At 41.4% G+C, this 17958-nt stretch overlaps 1 protein-coding gene across 1 annotated transcript in view; it reads left to right on the forward strand.

Moving 5' to 3' along the window:
* The window catches only part of LOC121570135 (PDZ domain-containing protein 8), a 48578-nt gene that overhangs the window by 1130 nt on the left and 29490 nt on the right, over positions 1-17958 (forward strand). The window contains exon 3 of the mRNA XM_045226057.1: positions 11708-11810. Within this exon, the coding sequence (XP_045081992.1) occupies positions 11708-11810 (103 nt within the window). The remainder of the gene's footprint in view (positions 1-11707; positions 11811-17958) is intronic.

The raw sequence follows: 17958 nt of genomic DNA on the forward strand, positions 1-17958 counted from the left end.
GGCTCCGTAAGAAGCATCTCAAAGGTTCTGGAGTGGCCCTGGCCCAGTCTCAGACCTGAGGCCAATAGAAAATCTTTGGAGGGGCTGAAAGTCCGTGGCCCTTTTGCTGGCGACAGCCGGCCTAACTGAGGATCTGGGAGAGGTCATCTTTATGGAGGAGTGGGCCATAATCCCTGCCGCAGTGTGTGTGCAGACCATGTCAAGACCTACAGAAACGTATGACTCTCTGTAATTGCAAACAAAAGGTTTCTGTACCAAAATATTATATTCTGCTTTTCTCTGATGCACATCATAATACTTATGTCAGCACAATTAAATGCCAATATAATTATAAATCATACAATGTGATTTTGCTCTGGATTTTTGTTTTCCAGATTCTGTCTCTCAGAGTTGAAGTGTACTTATGATAAAATTACAATGAACCTCTACATGGCTTGTAAGTGGAAAACCTGCAAAATTGGCAGATGCCATCAAATGCTCGTCCCTCCCCACCAGCTGTGTATGTGTATAGAGGGGAAAAAAGAAATGTTGATCCCCTGCTGATTTTGTGCGTTTGCCCATTGACAAAGATTGATGTTCCCTCTAAGTCACTAAATTTAATGGTAGGTTTGTTTGAACAGTGAGGCAATAGAATAACAACAACAAAAAATCCAGAAAAACTAATGTCAAAAATGTTATACATTGATTTTTGCATTTTAATAAAAATAAGTATTTGGCCCTCTGTACACAAAACATGACTTAGTACTTAGTGTAAAACCTTGTTGCAATCACAGAGATCAGACAGTTCTTGTAGTTAGCCCTCAGGTTCTGGGAGGGGTTAATCCCTTTGGAGATCTTCTCCAAGTCATTAAGGTTCGAGGCCAATAGTTTGCTCAACCTTTGCAGCTCCCCCGAGATTTTCTATGTGATTGGAAGGTCACGGAACTGGCACGGAGCCACTCCAGGACACTTAATGTGCTTCTTAAACCACTCATACTGTACATTGCACTGGCCATGTGTTTTGGGTCATTGGCATGCTGGAATACCTCATCCACGACCCATTTTCAATACCCTAGCTGAAGGGAAAGTTACTCACCCAAAGATTTGACGATGCGTGGCCCGTCCATTGTCCCTTGATGCCAGGTGAAAGTTGTCTTGTCCCCTTAGCAGAAAAACACCCCCAAAGCATAGTGTTTCACCACCTCCATGTTTGTGGTGGGGATGGTGTTCTTGGGGTCATAGGCAGCATTCCTCCTCCTTCAAACACGGGCGAAGTTGAATTGATGCCAAGAGCTCGATTTGGTCTCATCTGACCACAACACTTTCACACCCAGTTCTCCTCTGGATCATTCAGATGTTCATTGGCAAACTTCGAGACGGGCATGTATATGTGCTTTCTTGAGCAGGGGACCTTGCGGGCGCTGCAGTGATTTCCGGTCCTTCACGGCGTAGTGTGTTCAATTGTTTTCTTGGTGACTATGGTCCCAGCTGCCTTGAGATCATTGGCAAGATCTCCCGTGTAGTTCTGGGCTGATTCCTCAGTTCTCATGATCAGTTGTCACTCTATACGAGGTCGATCTTGCATGGGCCCCAGGCCGCGAGGAGATTGACAGTTATTTGTGTGTTTCTTCTATTTTAATAATCGCACCAACTGTTGTCACCTTCTCACCAAGCTGCTTGGCGATGGCCTTGTAGCCCATTCCAGCCTTGTGTAGGTCTACAATTTGTCCCTGACATCCTTGGAGAGCTCTTTGGTCTTGGCCATGGTGGAGAGTTTGGAATCTGATTGATTGATTGCTTCTGTGGACAGGTGTCTCTTTTATATAGGTAACAAGATGGATTAAGAGCACTCCCTTTAAGAGTGTGCTCCTAATCTCAGCTCGTTACCCGTATAAAAGACACCTGGGAGCCAGAAATCTTTCTGATTGAGAGGGGGTTAAATACTTATTTCCCTCATTAAAATGCAAATCAATTTATAACATTTTTTGACATCTTTTTCTGGATTTATTTGTTGTTATTCTGTCTCTCACTGTTCAAATAAACCTACCATAAAATTATAGACTGATCATTTCTTTATCAGTGGGCAAACGTACAAAATCAGCAGGGGATCAACATTTTTTCCTCACTGTGTGTATATAATATATATATATATATATATATATATATATATATATATATATATATATATATATATATATATATATATATATATATATATATATATATATATATATATATATACACTCTATACATATACATATACATACAGATACATACAGTGGGGAAAAAATAATTTAGTCAGCCACCAATTGTGCAAGTTCTCCCACTTAAAAAAGATGAGAGAGGCCTGTAATTTTCATCATAGGTACACGTCAACTATGACAGACAAAATGAGAAAAAAAATCCAGAAAATCACATTGTAGGATTTTTTTATGAATTTATTAGCAAATTATGGTTCGGAAAATAAGTATTTGGTCAATAACAAAAGTTTCTCAATACTTTGTTATATACCCTTTGTTGGCAATGACACAGGACAAACGTTTTCTGTAAGTCTTCACAAAGGTTTTCACACACTGTTGCTGGTATTTTGGCCCATTCCTCCATGCAGATCTCCTCTAGAGCAGTGATGTTTTCGGGGCTGTCGCTGGGCAACACAGACTTTCAACTCCCTCCAAAGATTTTCTATGGAGTTGAGATCTGGAGACTGGCTAGGCCACTCCAGGACCTTGAAATGCTTCTTAAGCCAAGCCACTCCTTCCGTTGCCCGGCGGTGTGTTTGGGATCATTGTCATGCTGAAAGACCCAGCCACGTTCATCTTCAATGCCCTTGCTGATGGAAGGAGGCCCCATTCTCTCCTTGTACACGGGATCAGTCGTCCTGGTCCCTTTGCAGAAAAGGCCCCAAAGCATGATGTTTCCACGCCCATGCTTCACAGTAGGTATGGTGTTCTTTCGGATGCAACTCAGCATTCTTTGTCCTCCAAACACGACGAGTTGAGTTACCAAAAAGTTATATTTGGTTTCATCTGACCATATGACATTCTCCCAATCCTCTTCTGGATCATCCAAATGCACTCTAGCAAACTTCAGACGGGCCTGGACATGTACTGGCTTAAGCAGGAAGGACACGTCTGGCACTGCAGGATTTGAGTCCTGGCGGCGTAGTGTGTTACTGATGGTAGGCTTTGTTACTTTGGTCCCAGCTCTCTGCAGGTCATTCACTAGGTCCCCCACGTGTGGTTCTGGGATTTTGCTCACCGTTCTTGATGATCATTTTGACCCCACGGGGGTGAGATCTTGCGTGGAGCCCCAGATCGAGGGAGATTATCGTGGTCTTGTATCTCTTCCATTTCCTAATAATTGCTCCCACAGTTGATTTCTTTCAAACCCAAGCTGCTTAACCTGATTGCAGATTCAGTCTTCCCCAGCCTGGTGCAGGTCTACCATTTTGTTTCTCGTGTCCTTTGACAGCTCTTTGGTCTTGGGCCATAGTGCAGTTTGGAGTGTGACTGTTTGAGGTTGTGGACGAGGTGTCTTTTATACTGTATAACAAGTTCAAACAGGTGCCATTAATACAGGTAACGAGTGGAGGACAGAGGAGCCCCTTAAAGAAGAAGTTACAGGTCTGTGAGAGCCAGAAATCTTGCTTTTTTGTAGGTGACCAAATACTTATTTTCACACCATAATTTGCAAATAAATTCATAAAAATCCTACAATGTGATTTCCGGGATTTTTTTCTTCTCAACTGTCTGTCATAGTTGACGTGTATCCTATGATAAAAATTACAGGCCCTCTCATCTTTTAAGTGGGAGAACTTGCACAATTGGTGGCTGACTAAATACTTTTCCCCCCACTGTATATCATACGTCATCTTGAACCTTCTTCCATTTTCTAATAATTTTGCCAACAGTTGTTGCCTTCAACCAATGCTGCTTGCCTATTGTCCCTGCTAGCCCATCCCAGCCCTGTGCAGGTCTACAATTTTATCCCTGATGTCCTGTACACAGTTCTCTGGTCTTGGCCATTGTGGAGAGTTTGGAGTCTGTTTGATTGAGTGTGTGTACAGGTGTCTTTTATACAAGGTAACGAGTTCAAACAGGTGCATAATACAGGTAATGAGTGGAGAACAGGAGGGCTTCTTAAAGAAGAAAACTAACAGGTCTGTGAGAGCCGGAATTCTTACTGGTTGGTAGGTGATCAAATACTTATGTCATGCAATAAAATGCAAATTAATTACTTAAATCATACAATGTGATTTTTCTGGATTTTTGTTTTAGATTCCGTCTCTCACAGTTGAATGTGTATCCTATGATCAAAATTACAGACCTCTACATGCTTTGTAAGTAGGAAAACCTGCAAAATCGGCAGTGTATCAAATACTTGTTCTCCCCACTGTGTGTGTATATATATATATATATATAAATATGTGTTGTGTGTGTATGTATATATATATATATATATATATATATATATACATATATATATACATACATACATACATACATACATACATAGCATACATACATACATACATACATACATACATACATACATACATACATACATACATACATACAGTGAGGGAAAAAAGTATGTTGATCCTGCTGATTTTGTACGTTTGCCCACGGACAAAAGAAATGATCTGTCTATAATTTTAATGGTAGGTTTATTTGAACAGTGAGAGACAGAATACCAACAAAAAAATCAGAAAAACACATGTAAAAAAATGTTATAAATTGATTTGCATTTTAATGAGGGAAATACATATTTGACCCCCGCTCAATCAGAAAGATTTCTGTCTCTCAGGTGTCTTTTATACAGGTAACGAGCTGAGATTAGGAGCACACTCTTAAAGGGAGTGCTCTAATCTCAGCTTGTACCTGTATAAAAGACACCCGTCCACAGAAGCAATCAATCAATCAGATTCCAAACTCTCCACCATGGCCAAGAACAAAAGAGCTCTCCAAGGATGTCAGGGACAAGATTGTAGACCTACACAAGGCTGGAATGGGCTACAAGACCATCGCCAAGCAGCTTGGTGAGAAGGTGACAACAGTTGGTGCGATTATTTGCAAATGGAAGAAACACAAAAAACCTGTCAATCTCCCTCGGCATGGGTCTCCATGCAAGATCTCACCTTGTGGAGTTGCAATGATCATGAGAACAGTGAGGAATCAGCCTAGAGCTACACGGGAGGATCTTGTCAATGATCTCAAGGCAGCTGGGACAATAGTAACCAAGAAAACAATTGGTAACACACTGCGCCGTGAATGACTGAAATCCTGCAGCGCCCGGCAAGGTCCCCCCCTGCTCAAGGCACATATACAGGCCAGTCTGAAGTTTGCCAATGAACATCTGAATTATTCAGAGGAGAACTGGGTGAAGTGTTGTGGTCAGATAAGACCATAATGGAGCTCTTTTGGCATCAACTCACACTCGCCATGTTTGAAGGAGGAGGAATGCTGCCTAAGATTTAAGAACACCATCCCCACCATCAAACATGGAGGTGGAAACATTATGCTTTAAAGGGGGTGTTTTTCTGCTAGGACAGGACAACTTTCACTGCATCAAAGGGACGATGGACGGGGCCATGTATCCCGTCAAATCTTGGGTGAGAACCTCCTTCCCTCAGCCAGGGCATTGAAAAATGGTTTGTGGATGGGTATTACAGCATGACAATGATCCAAAACACCACGGCCAAGGCAACAAAGGAGTGGCTCAAGAAGAAGCACATTAAGGTCCTGGAGTGGCCTAGCCAGTCTCCAGACCTTAATCCCATAGAAAATCTGTGGAGGGGGAGCTGAAGGTTCGAGTTACCAAACGTCAGACTCGAAACCTTAATGACTTGGAGAAGATCTGCAAAGAGGAGTGGGAACAAAATCCCTCCTGAGATGTGTGCAAACCTGGTGGCCAACTACAAGAAATGTCTGACCTCTGTGATTGCTACAACTTTGGAAGTATGCTTGGGGTCATTGTCCATTTGGAAGACCATTTGCGACAAGCTTTAACTTCTTGACTGATGTCTTGAGATGTTGCTTCAATATATCCACATAACTTTCCTTCCCTCATTATGCCATCAATTTTGTGAAGTGCACCAGTCCCTCCTGCAGCAAAAGCACCCCCAGAGCATGATGCTGCCACCACGTGCTTCACGGTTGGGATGGTGTTCTTCGCTAGCAAGAACCCCTTTTCCTCCAAACATAACGATGGTCATTATGGCCAAACAGTTCTATTTTTGTTTCATCAGACCAGAGGACATTTCTCCAAAAGTACCATCTTTGTCCCCATGTGCAGTTGCAAACCGTAGTCTGGCTTTTTTATGGTGGTTTTGGAGCAGTGGCTTCTTCCTTGCTGAGCGGTCTTTCAGGTTATGTTCGATATAGGACTTTTTTTACTGTGGATATAGATACTTTTGTACCTGGTTCCTTCAGCATCTTCATAAGGTCCTTTTGCTGTTGTTCTGGGATTGATTTGCACTTTTCACACCAAAGTACATTCATCTCTAGAGACCGAACGCGTCTCCTTCCTGAGCGTTATGACGGTCTGCGTGGTCCCATGGTGTTTACTTGCGTACTATTGTTTGTACAGATGAACGTGGTACCTTCAGGCGTTTGCAGAAATTGCTCCCAAGGATGAACCAGACTTGTGGAGGTCTACAAAAAAATTTCTGAGGTCTTGGCTGATTTCTTTTGATTTTCCCATGATGTCACAAAGAGGCACTGAGTTTGAAGGTAGGCCTTGAAATACATCACAGGTCACCTCCAATTGACTCAAATGATGTCAATTAGCCTATCAGAAGCTTCTCTAAAGCCATGACCTCATTTTTCTGGAATTTTCCAGGCTGTTTAAAGGCACAGTCAACCTAGTGACCCACTGGAATTGTGCTAGCAGTGAATTATAAGTGAAATAATCTGTCTGTAAACAATTGTTGGAAAAATTACTTGTGTCATGCACAAAGTAGATGTCTAACCGACTTGCCAAAACTATAGTTTGTTAACAAGAAATTTGTGGAGTGGTTTAATAACAATATTTAATGACTCCCACCTAAGTGTATGTAAACTTCCGACTTCAACTGTGTGTGTGTGTGTGTGTGTGTGTGTTTTTGTGTGTGTGTGTATGTATGTATGTATATATATATATATATATATATTTTTTATAGAAACTATTATTTTACCCAAATTTAGAAAAGGAGCTTGAATGATTTATAATCAGTCATTGGCAGGATTAGGTTTATCAAGTCTGTGTAAAATATGTCTCTACCACCACCAGATGGAGACATACAGTCAGTATATTGTTCATCCAGAATCCATTATCCTCACATCCATTAGCCTGTATAAATATAGAGCTTGTTTTATACAGTAATTGGGGACTATATTGATTTAAGTAATGGCTATATCCAGTGGTCTAATTGAGGCAAATAAAAAAAAGGTTACTACCCGTTTCTTTATTTGCTTTTTTTAAACACTTGTCAGTTGTATTTTTATGACCTTCAAATTAAGTAAAAATAAATACAGTGGGGAAAAAAAGTATTTAGTCAGCCACCAATTGTGTATGTTCTCCCACTTAAAAAGATGAGAGAGGCCTGTAATTTTCATCATAGGTACACGTCAACTATGACAGACAAAATGAGAAAAAAAAATCCAGAAAATCACATTGTAGGATTTTAATGAATTTATTGGCATATGATGGTGGGAAAATAAGTATTTGGTCAATAACAAAAAGTTTCTCAATACTTTGTTATATACCCTTTGTTGGCGACACAGGTCAAACGTTTTCTGTAAGTCTTCACAAGGTTTTCACACACTGTTGCTGGTATTTTGGCCCATTCCTCCATGCAGATCTCCTCGAGAGCAGTGATGTTTTGGGGCTGTCGCTGGGCAACACAGACTTTCAACTCCTCCAAAGATTTTCTATGGGGTTGAGATCTGGAGACTGGCTAGGCCACTCCAGGACCTGGAAATGCTTCTTACTGAAGCCACTCCTCGTTGCGGGCGGTGTGTTTGGGATCATTGTCATGCTGAAAGACCCAGCCACGTTTCTATCTTCAATGCCCTTGCTGATGGAAGGAGGGTTTCACTCAAAAATCTCACAATCACATGGCCCCATTCATTCTTTCCTTTACACGGATCAGTGAGTCCTGGTCCCTTTGCAGAAAAACAGCCCCAAAGCATGATGTTTCCAACCCCATGTCACAGTAGGTATGGTGTTCTTTGGATGCAACTCAGCATTCTTTGTCCTCCAAACACGACGAGTTGAGTTTTTACCAAAAAGTTATATTTTGGTTTCATCTGACCATATGACATTCTCCCAATCCTCTTCTGGATCATCCAAATGCACTTCAGACGGGCCTCGGACATGTACTGGCTTAAGCAGGGGGACACGTCTCGCACTGCAGGATTTGAGTCCCTGGCGGCGTAGTGTGTTACTGATGGTTGGCTTTGTTACTTTTGGTCCCAGCTCTCTGCAGGTCATTCACTAGGTCCCCCGTGTGGTTCTGGCGATTTTGCTCACCGTTCTTGTGATCATTTTGACCCCACGGGGTGAGATCTTGCGTGGAGCCCCAGATCGAGGGAGATTATCAGTGGTCTTGTATGTCTTCCATTTCCTAATAATTGCTCCCACAGTTGATTTCTTAAAACCAAGCTGCTTACCTATTGCAGATTCAGTCTTCCCAGCCTGGTGCAGGTCTACAATTTTGTTTTTGGTGTCCTTTGACAGCTCTTTGGTCTTAGCCATTGTGAAGTTTGGAGTGTGACTGTTTGAGGTTGTGGACAGGTGTCTTTTATACTGATAACAAGTTCAAACAGGTGCCATTAACACAGGTAACGAGTGGAGGACAGAGGAGCCTCTTAAAGAAGAAGTTACAGGTCTGTGAGAGCCAGAAATCTTGCTTGTTTGTAGGTGACCAAATACTTATTTTCCACCATAATTTGCAAATAAATTCATTAAAAATCCTACAATGGGATTTTCTGGAATTTTTTTTCTCAATTTGTCTGTCATAGTTGACGTGTACCTATGATGAAAATTACAGGCCTCTCTCATCTTTTTAAGTGGGAGAACTTGCACAATTGGTGGCTGACTAAATACTTTTTTTCCCCACTGTATTTTGAAACGATCAATTTCAAATAGGTCTACATACTGTATATTGTAGAAAATAATCCCACCATATACAATAAGACTCCCCTAAGTATTGATTTGGACAGTGAAGCAAAAACGTTTAATTTGGCTATATACTCCAGCATTTTGGATTTGAGATAAAATGTTTCATTTGAGGCAACAGTAGAGAATGTCACGTTTTTATTTGAGGGTATTTTTATATATCTGTTTTACCGTTTAGTAAGGAAAGCACTATGTATCTAGTCCCCCCTATTTGAAGGTGTCTTAAGTAGTCAAGTGTAGTATTTGGTCCCATATTCCTAGCACGCAATGACTACATCAAGCTTGTGACTAAAAACTTGTTGGCTGCATTTGCAGTTTATTTTGGTTGTGTTTCAGATTATGTTGTGCCTAAATAGAAATGAATGGAAAATAATGTAATGTCTTTTTGAAGTCACTTTTATTGTAAATAAGAATAGAATATGCTTCTGAACACATTAATGTGGATGCTACCCTGATTACGGATAATCATGAATGAATCTTAAATAATGAAGAGCGACAGTTACAGGCATAAATATTATACCCCCCCCCAAAAAAAATAAAAAATAAAAATGCTAGTATGATCTTTGTGCGTCCAACTTTCTCATCAGTATTCAGGATGGAAGCATGACATTAATGTAGACGTGTTCAGAAACACTTTCTATTCTTATTTACAATAAAAGTGACTCCAAAATGACACAATACATTATTTACCATTCATTTGTTATTGGGCACATCATAATCTGAAACACAACTAAAACAAACTGCAAATGCATCCAGCAAGTTTATAGAGTCACAAGCTTGATGTAGTCATTGTGTGCTAGGAATATGGGCCCAAATACTACAATTCTGACTACTTTAATACACATATAAGTGAATTGGTAGAAATACTTATGACACCTTCAAATTGGGGTACTAGATACAGTTGAAGTCAGAAGTATACATAAACTTAGTTGACTGTGCCTTTAAACAGCTTGGAAAATTACAGAAAATTATGTCATGGCTTTAGAAGCGTCTGATAGGCTAATTGACATCATTTGAGTCAATTGGAGGTGTACCTGTGGATGTATTTCAAGGCCTACCTTCAAACTCAGTGCCTCTTTGCTTGACATAATTGGAAAATCAAAAGAAATCAGCCAAGACCTCAGAAAAAAAGTTGTAGACCTCCATAAGTATGGTTCATCCTTGGGAGCAATTTCCAAATGCCTGAAGGTACCACGTTCATCTCTACAAACAATAGTATGCAAGTATAAACACCATGGGACCACGCAGCCGTCATAACGCTCAGGAAAGGAAGACGTGTCTGTCTCCTAGAGATTAAAGTACTTTGGTGCAAAAAGTGCAAATCAATCCCAGAACAACAGCAAAGGACCTTGTGAAAATGCTGGAGGAAAAAGGTACAAAAGTATCTATATCCACAGTAAAACGAGTCCTATATCGACATAACCTGAAAGGCAGCTCAGCAAGGAAGAAGCCACTGCTCCAAAACCGCCATAAAAAAAGCCAGATTACGGTTTGCAACTGCACATGGGGATAAAGATTGTACTTTTTGGAGAAATGTCCTCTGGTCTGATGAAACAAAAATAGAGCTGTTTGGCCATAATGACCATCGTTATGTTTGGAGGAAAAAGGGGGTCCCTTGCAAGCCGAAGAACACCATCCCAACCGTGAAGCACGGGGGTGGCAGCATCATGTTGTGGGGGTGCTTTGCTGCAGGAGGGACTGGTGCACTTCACAAAATAGATGGCATCATGAGGAAGGAAAATTGTGTGGCCATCACAAAGCCCTGACCTCAATCCTATTGAAAATGTGTGGGCAGAACTGAAAAAGCATGTGCGAGCAAGGAGGTCTACAAACCTGACTCAGTTACACCAGCTCTGTCAGGAGGAATGGGCCAAGATTCACCCAACTTATTGTGGGAAGCTTGTGGAAGGCTACCCAAACGTTTGACCCCAAGACATTTCACATTCTTAAAATAAAGTGGTGATCCTAACTGACCTAAGAAAGGGAATTTTACTAGGATTAAAATGTCAGGAATTGTGAAAAACTGAGTTTAAATGTATTTGGCTAAGGTGTATGTAAACTTCCGACTTCAACTGTACATGAAGTGCTGTGAAACAGATATGTATGAAAATACCCTCAAACAAATTATGTACCTGTCACCTCACATGAAACATTTTATCTCAAATCTAAAATGCTGGAGTATAGAGACAAATTAAACGTTTTAGCTTCAACGTCCAAAATAAATACGTAGGGGAGTGTAAATAGCACAACACTTCAAATGCACAGGTACTACTGCTATACTACAGTAGTTTATGCTTTTCTTGTGTATTTTCATCACTACACCAGGGGGCAGCAATAGCCTTGACAGTGTTTATTTGCTTCAGTATCCTTATAACCATTGGTCAGGGGTCTCTGATGCGTCCTAGTAGCATCTGAAAATGCTTGTCCCAGCCCAAAGAATTTGGTTTGTCTACAGTGGCCTCAATAGGTTTACATACAGTAGGCTATGGACTATACATAGGGAGACAGGGAGAATCAGCAATGATGTACTGTCTAATATTAGCTTTTTCTTTTATAATTTCTCCTTCAGGCTTTTTATCCTGGGCTCGTATGACAGAGAGACCTACGTGCACTGCACCTTTGAGCTGAGCAGCCATGAGTGGAAAGAGAAGACGCGCAGCTCCATCAAAACGGTGGGCTTCTTTTAAGATACTGTTCCTCCCTCCACCCTTGTAAAACAGCAGTCATCTTTCTTAAAGACCACCCGAGTGGAATGCCTATTTTTTCTGACAAAGAGCCAGAAGGCTACTGACACGTTTGATCCCTCATGTTCAACTAGGGGAGCCAGGGATTCAGCTTTTCCATTAAGAAGAATAACAAATAGTATCGTATTGGTGCTCCATGTTATTTTTGTGGTCCCAATCAATTGTCACATTATGACAATAGTGTTTAACTCCTATAGATGAGGTACATTTGTGACACGTTAATTTTCTAAGTACAACACACCTAATGGTGACATTTATTGTTTTTACTGGTTTTATATAGTTTTATTCACAGATATTAACATGATAGAGACCATAGCCATTAGAGAAGAATCATGAAAGACTTGATCTATTGATACAAATGTTTTATTTTCCCAAATCTGAGATGTCAATTTCCCCTGGTAACATGTTGAAAGAAAACAAATAATCAGGCCTTAGAGCAAACCTTTACTAATTGCAGCATTTCAGTGATATTACAATTTTCACATGGAGGTTGTTCGGAAGTGACTAACGACCATTTGAGACTGAAATGTCAAGTCTAGGCTATTGCTGACTCCACCACTCACACATCCCAACGCTGCTTCTCTCTGTGTGTATAACTGGCATTTGCATTGGCTCAAAGTTAATTTTAGTTTCATTCAAGAGGTAATTTCTCAGAACTATGATTTTAATATTCATTTTAATTAAAGGAGCAGCTTCCATCCTGTCCAGCAGGGGGCAATGCCACTAACATTTGTCCTTCGCTACATCGCTTCCAATAAATGTCTCAATAATCCTTATTTACTGAGTATCCTCTCAGTAAGCCATGCTTTCTAGCATGCCGTGATGTATGTGTGTGCGTGCGTGTGTGTGATGTTTGTGTTGAAGAGAGCGACAACGAACATCTCAAATCATTTTTAACCCAGATTAATTTGTGAGACCTAATTTTATCTCTACCATTCCATTTTCCCGTATTAAGGTTGTCTGAGTTTCACGCCTTGGCTTCAGTGTTTTTTCCCCTCTTCTCTGTAGCCTACAGTGCATTCGGAAAGTATTCAGACCCGTTGACCTTTACCACATTTTGTTACGTTACAGCCTTATTCTAAAATTGATTAAATTGTTTTTTCCCCTCATCAATCTACACACAATACCCCATAATGACAAAGCAAAAACAGGTTTTTAGAAATGACAAATGTATTAAAAATAAAAAATTGAAATATTACATTTACATAAGTATTCAGACCCTTTACTCAGTACTTTGTTGAAGCACCTTTGGCGCAGCGATTACAGCCTTGAGTCTTCTTAGGTATGACGCTACAAGCTTGGCACACCTGTATTTGGGGAGTTTCTCCCATTCTTCTCTGCAGATCCTCTCAAGCTCTGTCAGGTTGGATGGGGAGCGTCGCTGCACAACTGTTTTCAGGTCTCTCCAGAGATGTTTGATCGGGTTCAAGTCCGGGCTCTGGCTGGGCCACTCAAGGACATTGAGATTTGTCCCGAAGCCACTCCTGCGTTGTCTTGGCTGTGTGGTTTTCCTTTTGGAAGGTGAACCTTCGCCCCAGTCTGAGGTCCTGAGCGCTCTGGAGCAGGTTTTCATCAAGGATCTATCTGTACTTTGCTCCGTTCATCTTTCCCTCGATCCTGACTAGTCTCACAGTCCCTGCTCCTGAACAAAATCCCCACAGCATGATGCTGCCACCACCATGCTTCACCGTAGGAATGGTGCCAGGTTTCCTCCAGACGTGACGCTTGGCATTCAGGCCAAAGAGTTCAATCTTGGTTTCATCAGACCAGAGAATCTTGTTTCTCATGGTCAGAGTCCTTTAGGTGCCTTTTGGCAAACTCCAAGCGGGTTGTCGTGTGCCTTTTACTGAGGAGTGGCTTCCGTCTGGCCACTCTACCATAAAGGCCTGATTGGTGGAGTGCTGCACAGAGATGGTTGACCTTCTGGAAGGTTCTCCCGTCTCCACAGAAGAACTCTGGAGCTCTGTCAGTGACCATCGGGTTCTTGGTCACCTTCCTGACCAAGGCCCTTATCCCCCGATTGCTCAGTTTGGGCGGGTGGCCAGCTCTAGGAAGAGTCTTCGTGGTTGGAAACATATTCCGTTTAAGAATGATGGAGGCCACCGTGTTCTTGGGGTCCTTCAATGCTGCAGACATTTTTTGGTACCCTTCCCCAGATCTGCGCCTCGACACAATCCTGTCTGGGCGCTCTACGGACAATTCTTTCGACCTCATTGCTTGGTTTTTGCTCTGACATGCATTGTCAACTGTGGGACCTTATATAGACAGGTGTGTGCCTTTCCAAATCATGTCCAATCAATTGAATTTACGACAGGTGGACTCCAATCAAGTTGTAGAAACAACTCAAGGATGATCAATTGAAACAGGATGCAACTGAGCTCAATTTCGAGTCTCATAGCAAAGGGTCTGAATACTTATGTAGATAAGGTGTTTTTGTTTTTTTATACATTTGCAAAAATGTCTAAACCGGTTTTCGCTTTGTCATTATGGGGTATTGTGTATAATCAATTTCAGATTAAGGCTGTAATGTAACAAAATGTGGAAAAAGTCAAGGGGTCTGAATACTTTCTGAACGCACTGTATGTGTAGTAGTGCAAGTGATAGCTGAAGGCAGTTGCCATTTGTCAAAGCTATGAATCAAAGACATGCTACAACACAATTTCATCAACATTTCTTCCAATGGAAAACCTCAATTGCAGCCGCTGAGGTAAGTGTTCAACTTGACCAGTATGGCCGCAGCCCGGTGTGTCCCTCTCTAATGGCTCCTCTACAGACAGAGTTCTGTAGCCAGCTCGCCATTAATATGCAACCTAGAGATGAAGATGCAAAGTGGCATTTAGGCCGTTTTATCAGGCTCTTCCAGCTTGTGTCCCAAAAGGACTCCATGCTAAGGATTAAAGGCGATACCATCTGAAAAAAGGTCACTCTCCCCCTCTCGCTTTGCATATTCCTTTGCATTTTTATTCCAAGAATGATTGCCTGAGATGAGGCCCAACTTTCCTCTGAACTGGGCTCTGTGTGGCACGTATGTTCATGGTTTTCATGCTATTTAACTACTTTGACCCTCTCTCTCTGATCGTGAGCAGCCCTGCCCTCAAGAGTAGCATTTTTCCCGGAGAGTTGGTTCAAGCTCTTAAATTATATTATTGACAGTGTTTTTCACAGCCATTTGCAGCTGTCTGTAGTGGTTTCACACAAAAGACACGCACAACACTAGTTTCCAATGGAGAGTGCTGCAAAGCCTGCTCTAGAATAACCTATCGTATTCCAATGTTTGTAGAAAGAAAATGGTGTTATCAGTCATACTAGTAGTTTTGTGTGGTCACAGTTGTAGCTCAGAGTATAGTGTGATTTTTATTATTTCAGTATTACTGGTAAAATATTGTAAACCTGGATAAGGTTTGTGAATGGAATTTAATTTTGAAAACCTAGAAAAGTCTAAAACGTACTGAGCTATCTGCTTCCTTTTTACTCTCACCTTGACCATACTTCACCTACATCGAGTTATAGCACGGTTTACTTTCCTTGGCTTTCGTAATATCAATTTAGATTTAGAAGTGTTTCCCTTCCTATTGTAGACTAGAGGGGTGCACGCTTCCTTCACACTCCTTCCTGCCATCACATAATACCCAGGCCAACCCCTCTGGTGTCCTCCACCAATCTCAATATGTGTAGGGGAGAGGAAACTTTGCGGACGCTGGGGTAAATTTAGCCCTTTTCCATTACCGAGCTGGGCTATATTTATTACTGATAGGAGGCCTGTGGTGCGGACTGCTCCGCCAGGCATGTTTGCACATCTGCCCCACTGATTCCATCATCAGCCATCATCTGGCCCTGAGTGCTGATGCTTTCTGACAGCCTACCAGCCAAAGTGTGTGTCTGTATGTGTTTATACATACAGTGGGGAGAACAAGTATTTGATACACTGCCGAATTTGCAGGTTTTCCTACTTACAAAGCATGTAGAGGTCTGTAATTTCTATCATAGGTACACTTCAACTGTGAGAGATGGAATCTAAAACAAAAATCTAGAAAATCACATTGTATGATTTTTAAGTAATTAATTTGCATTTTATTGCATGACATAAGTATTTGATACATCAGAAAAGCAGAACTTAATATTTGGTACAGAAACCTTTGTTTGCAATTACAGAGATCATACGTTTCCTGTAGGTCTTGACCAGGTTTGCACACACTGCAGCAGGGATTTTGGCCCACTCCTCCATACAGACCTTCTCCAGATCCTTCAGGTTTTGGGGCTGTCGCTGGGCAATACGGACTTTCAGCTCCCTCCAAAGATGTTCCTATTGGGTTCAGGTCTGGAGACTGGCTAGGCCACTCCAGGACCTTGAGATGCTTCTACGGAGCCACTCCTTAGTTGCCCTGGCTGTGTGTTTCGGTCATTGTCATGCTGGAAGACCCAGCCACAACCCATCTTCAATGCTCTTACTGAGGGAAGGAGGTTGTTGGCCAAGATCTCGCGATACATGGCCCCATCCATCCTCCCCCTCAATACGGTGCAGTCGTCCTGTCCCCTTTGCAGAAAAGCATCCCCAAAAAGAATGATGTTTCCCACCTCCATGCTTCACGGTTGGGATGGTGTTCTTGGGGTTGTACTCATCCTTCTTCTTCCTTCAAACACGGCGAGTGGAGTTTAGACCAAAAAGCTCTATTTTTGTCTCATCAGACCACATGACCTTCTCACATTCCTCCTCTGGATCATCCAGATGGTCATTGGCAAACTTCAGACGGGCCTGGACATGCGCTGGCTTGAGCAGGGGGACCTTGCGTGCACTGCAGGATTTTAATCCATGACGGCGTAGTGTGTTACTAATGGTTTTCTTTGAGACTGTGGTCCCAGCCTCTTCAGGTCATTGACCAGTCCTGCCGTGTAGTTCTGGGCTGATCCCTCACCCTCCTCATGATCATTGATGCCCCACGAGGTGAGATCTTGCATGGAGCCCCAGACCGAGGGGGATTGACCGTCATCTTGAACTTCTTCCATTTTTCTAATAATTGCGCCAACAGTTGTTGCCTTCTAAGCTGCTTGCCTATTGTCCTGTAGCCCATCCCAGCCTTGTGCAGGTCTACAATTTTATCCCTGATGTCCCTACACAGCTCTCTGGTCTTGGCCATTGTGGAGAGGTTGAGTCTGTTTGATTGAGTGTGTGGACAGGTGTCTTTTATACAGGTAACGAGTTCAAACAGGTGCTGTTAATACAGGTAATGAGTGGAGAACAGGAGGGCTTCTTAAAGAAAAACTAACAGGTCTGTGAGAGCCTGAATTCTTACTGGTTGGTAGGTGATCAAATACTTATGTCATGCAATAAAATGCAAATTAATTACTTAAAAATCATACAATGTGATTTTCTAGATTTTTGTTTTAGATTCCATCTCTCACAGTTGAAGTGTACCTATGATAAAAATTACAGACCTCTACATGCTTTGTAAGTAGGAAAACCTGCAAAATCGGCAGTGTATTAAATACTTGTTCTCCCCACTGTGTGTGAGTGTGTGTATGTATGTGTATATATATATATATATATATATATATATATATATATATACACATATATATATATATATATATATATATATATATATATATATATATATATATATATATATATATATATATATATATATATATATATATATATATATATACATACATATAATCATTTTTGTGTCTGTTTATCCGTCCATCTCTTTAGTACCCAAATGTTAATGGTAAATAATTGATTGATTGATTTAAACTAGATTTTTTTAGACGTTTGTTCTTCTGTTGTCTAAATGTGCCTGAAGGTGTGTGCTTGGCTGAGTGGCTATTTCTAAGAACTGATGTCTAGTTCTCCTCAATGACAAAGGATGTTCTGGTTCAGCACTGCTCTTTCCCATGAACACACACAAGCTTATTTTTTATTTTTGCTCTGTCCATAGGATCCCCTCACCCCAGTGGTTAGGAGGTCATGACACTGAGAAAGAACACAGCGTTTCTCACCACAGAGCGGTCCCTCTCTCTCTCTCCTCTCTCTCTCTCTCTCTCTCTCTCTCTCTCGCTCTCTCTCTCTCTCTCG

The sequence above is a fragment of the Coregonus clupeaformis genome, chromosome 1 (genome assembly GCF_020615455.1).
Source record: "Coregonus clupeaformis isolate EN_2021a chromosome 1, ASM2061545v1, whole genome shotgun sequence".
Lineage (NCBI taxonomy): Eukaryota > Metazoa > Chordata > Actinopteri > Salmoniformes > Salmonidae > Coregonus > Coregonus clupeaformis.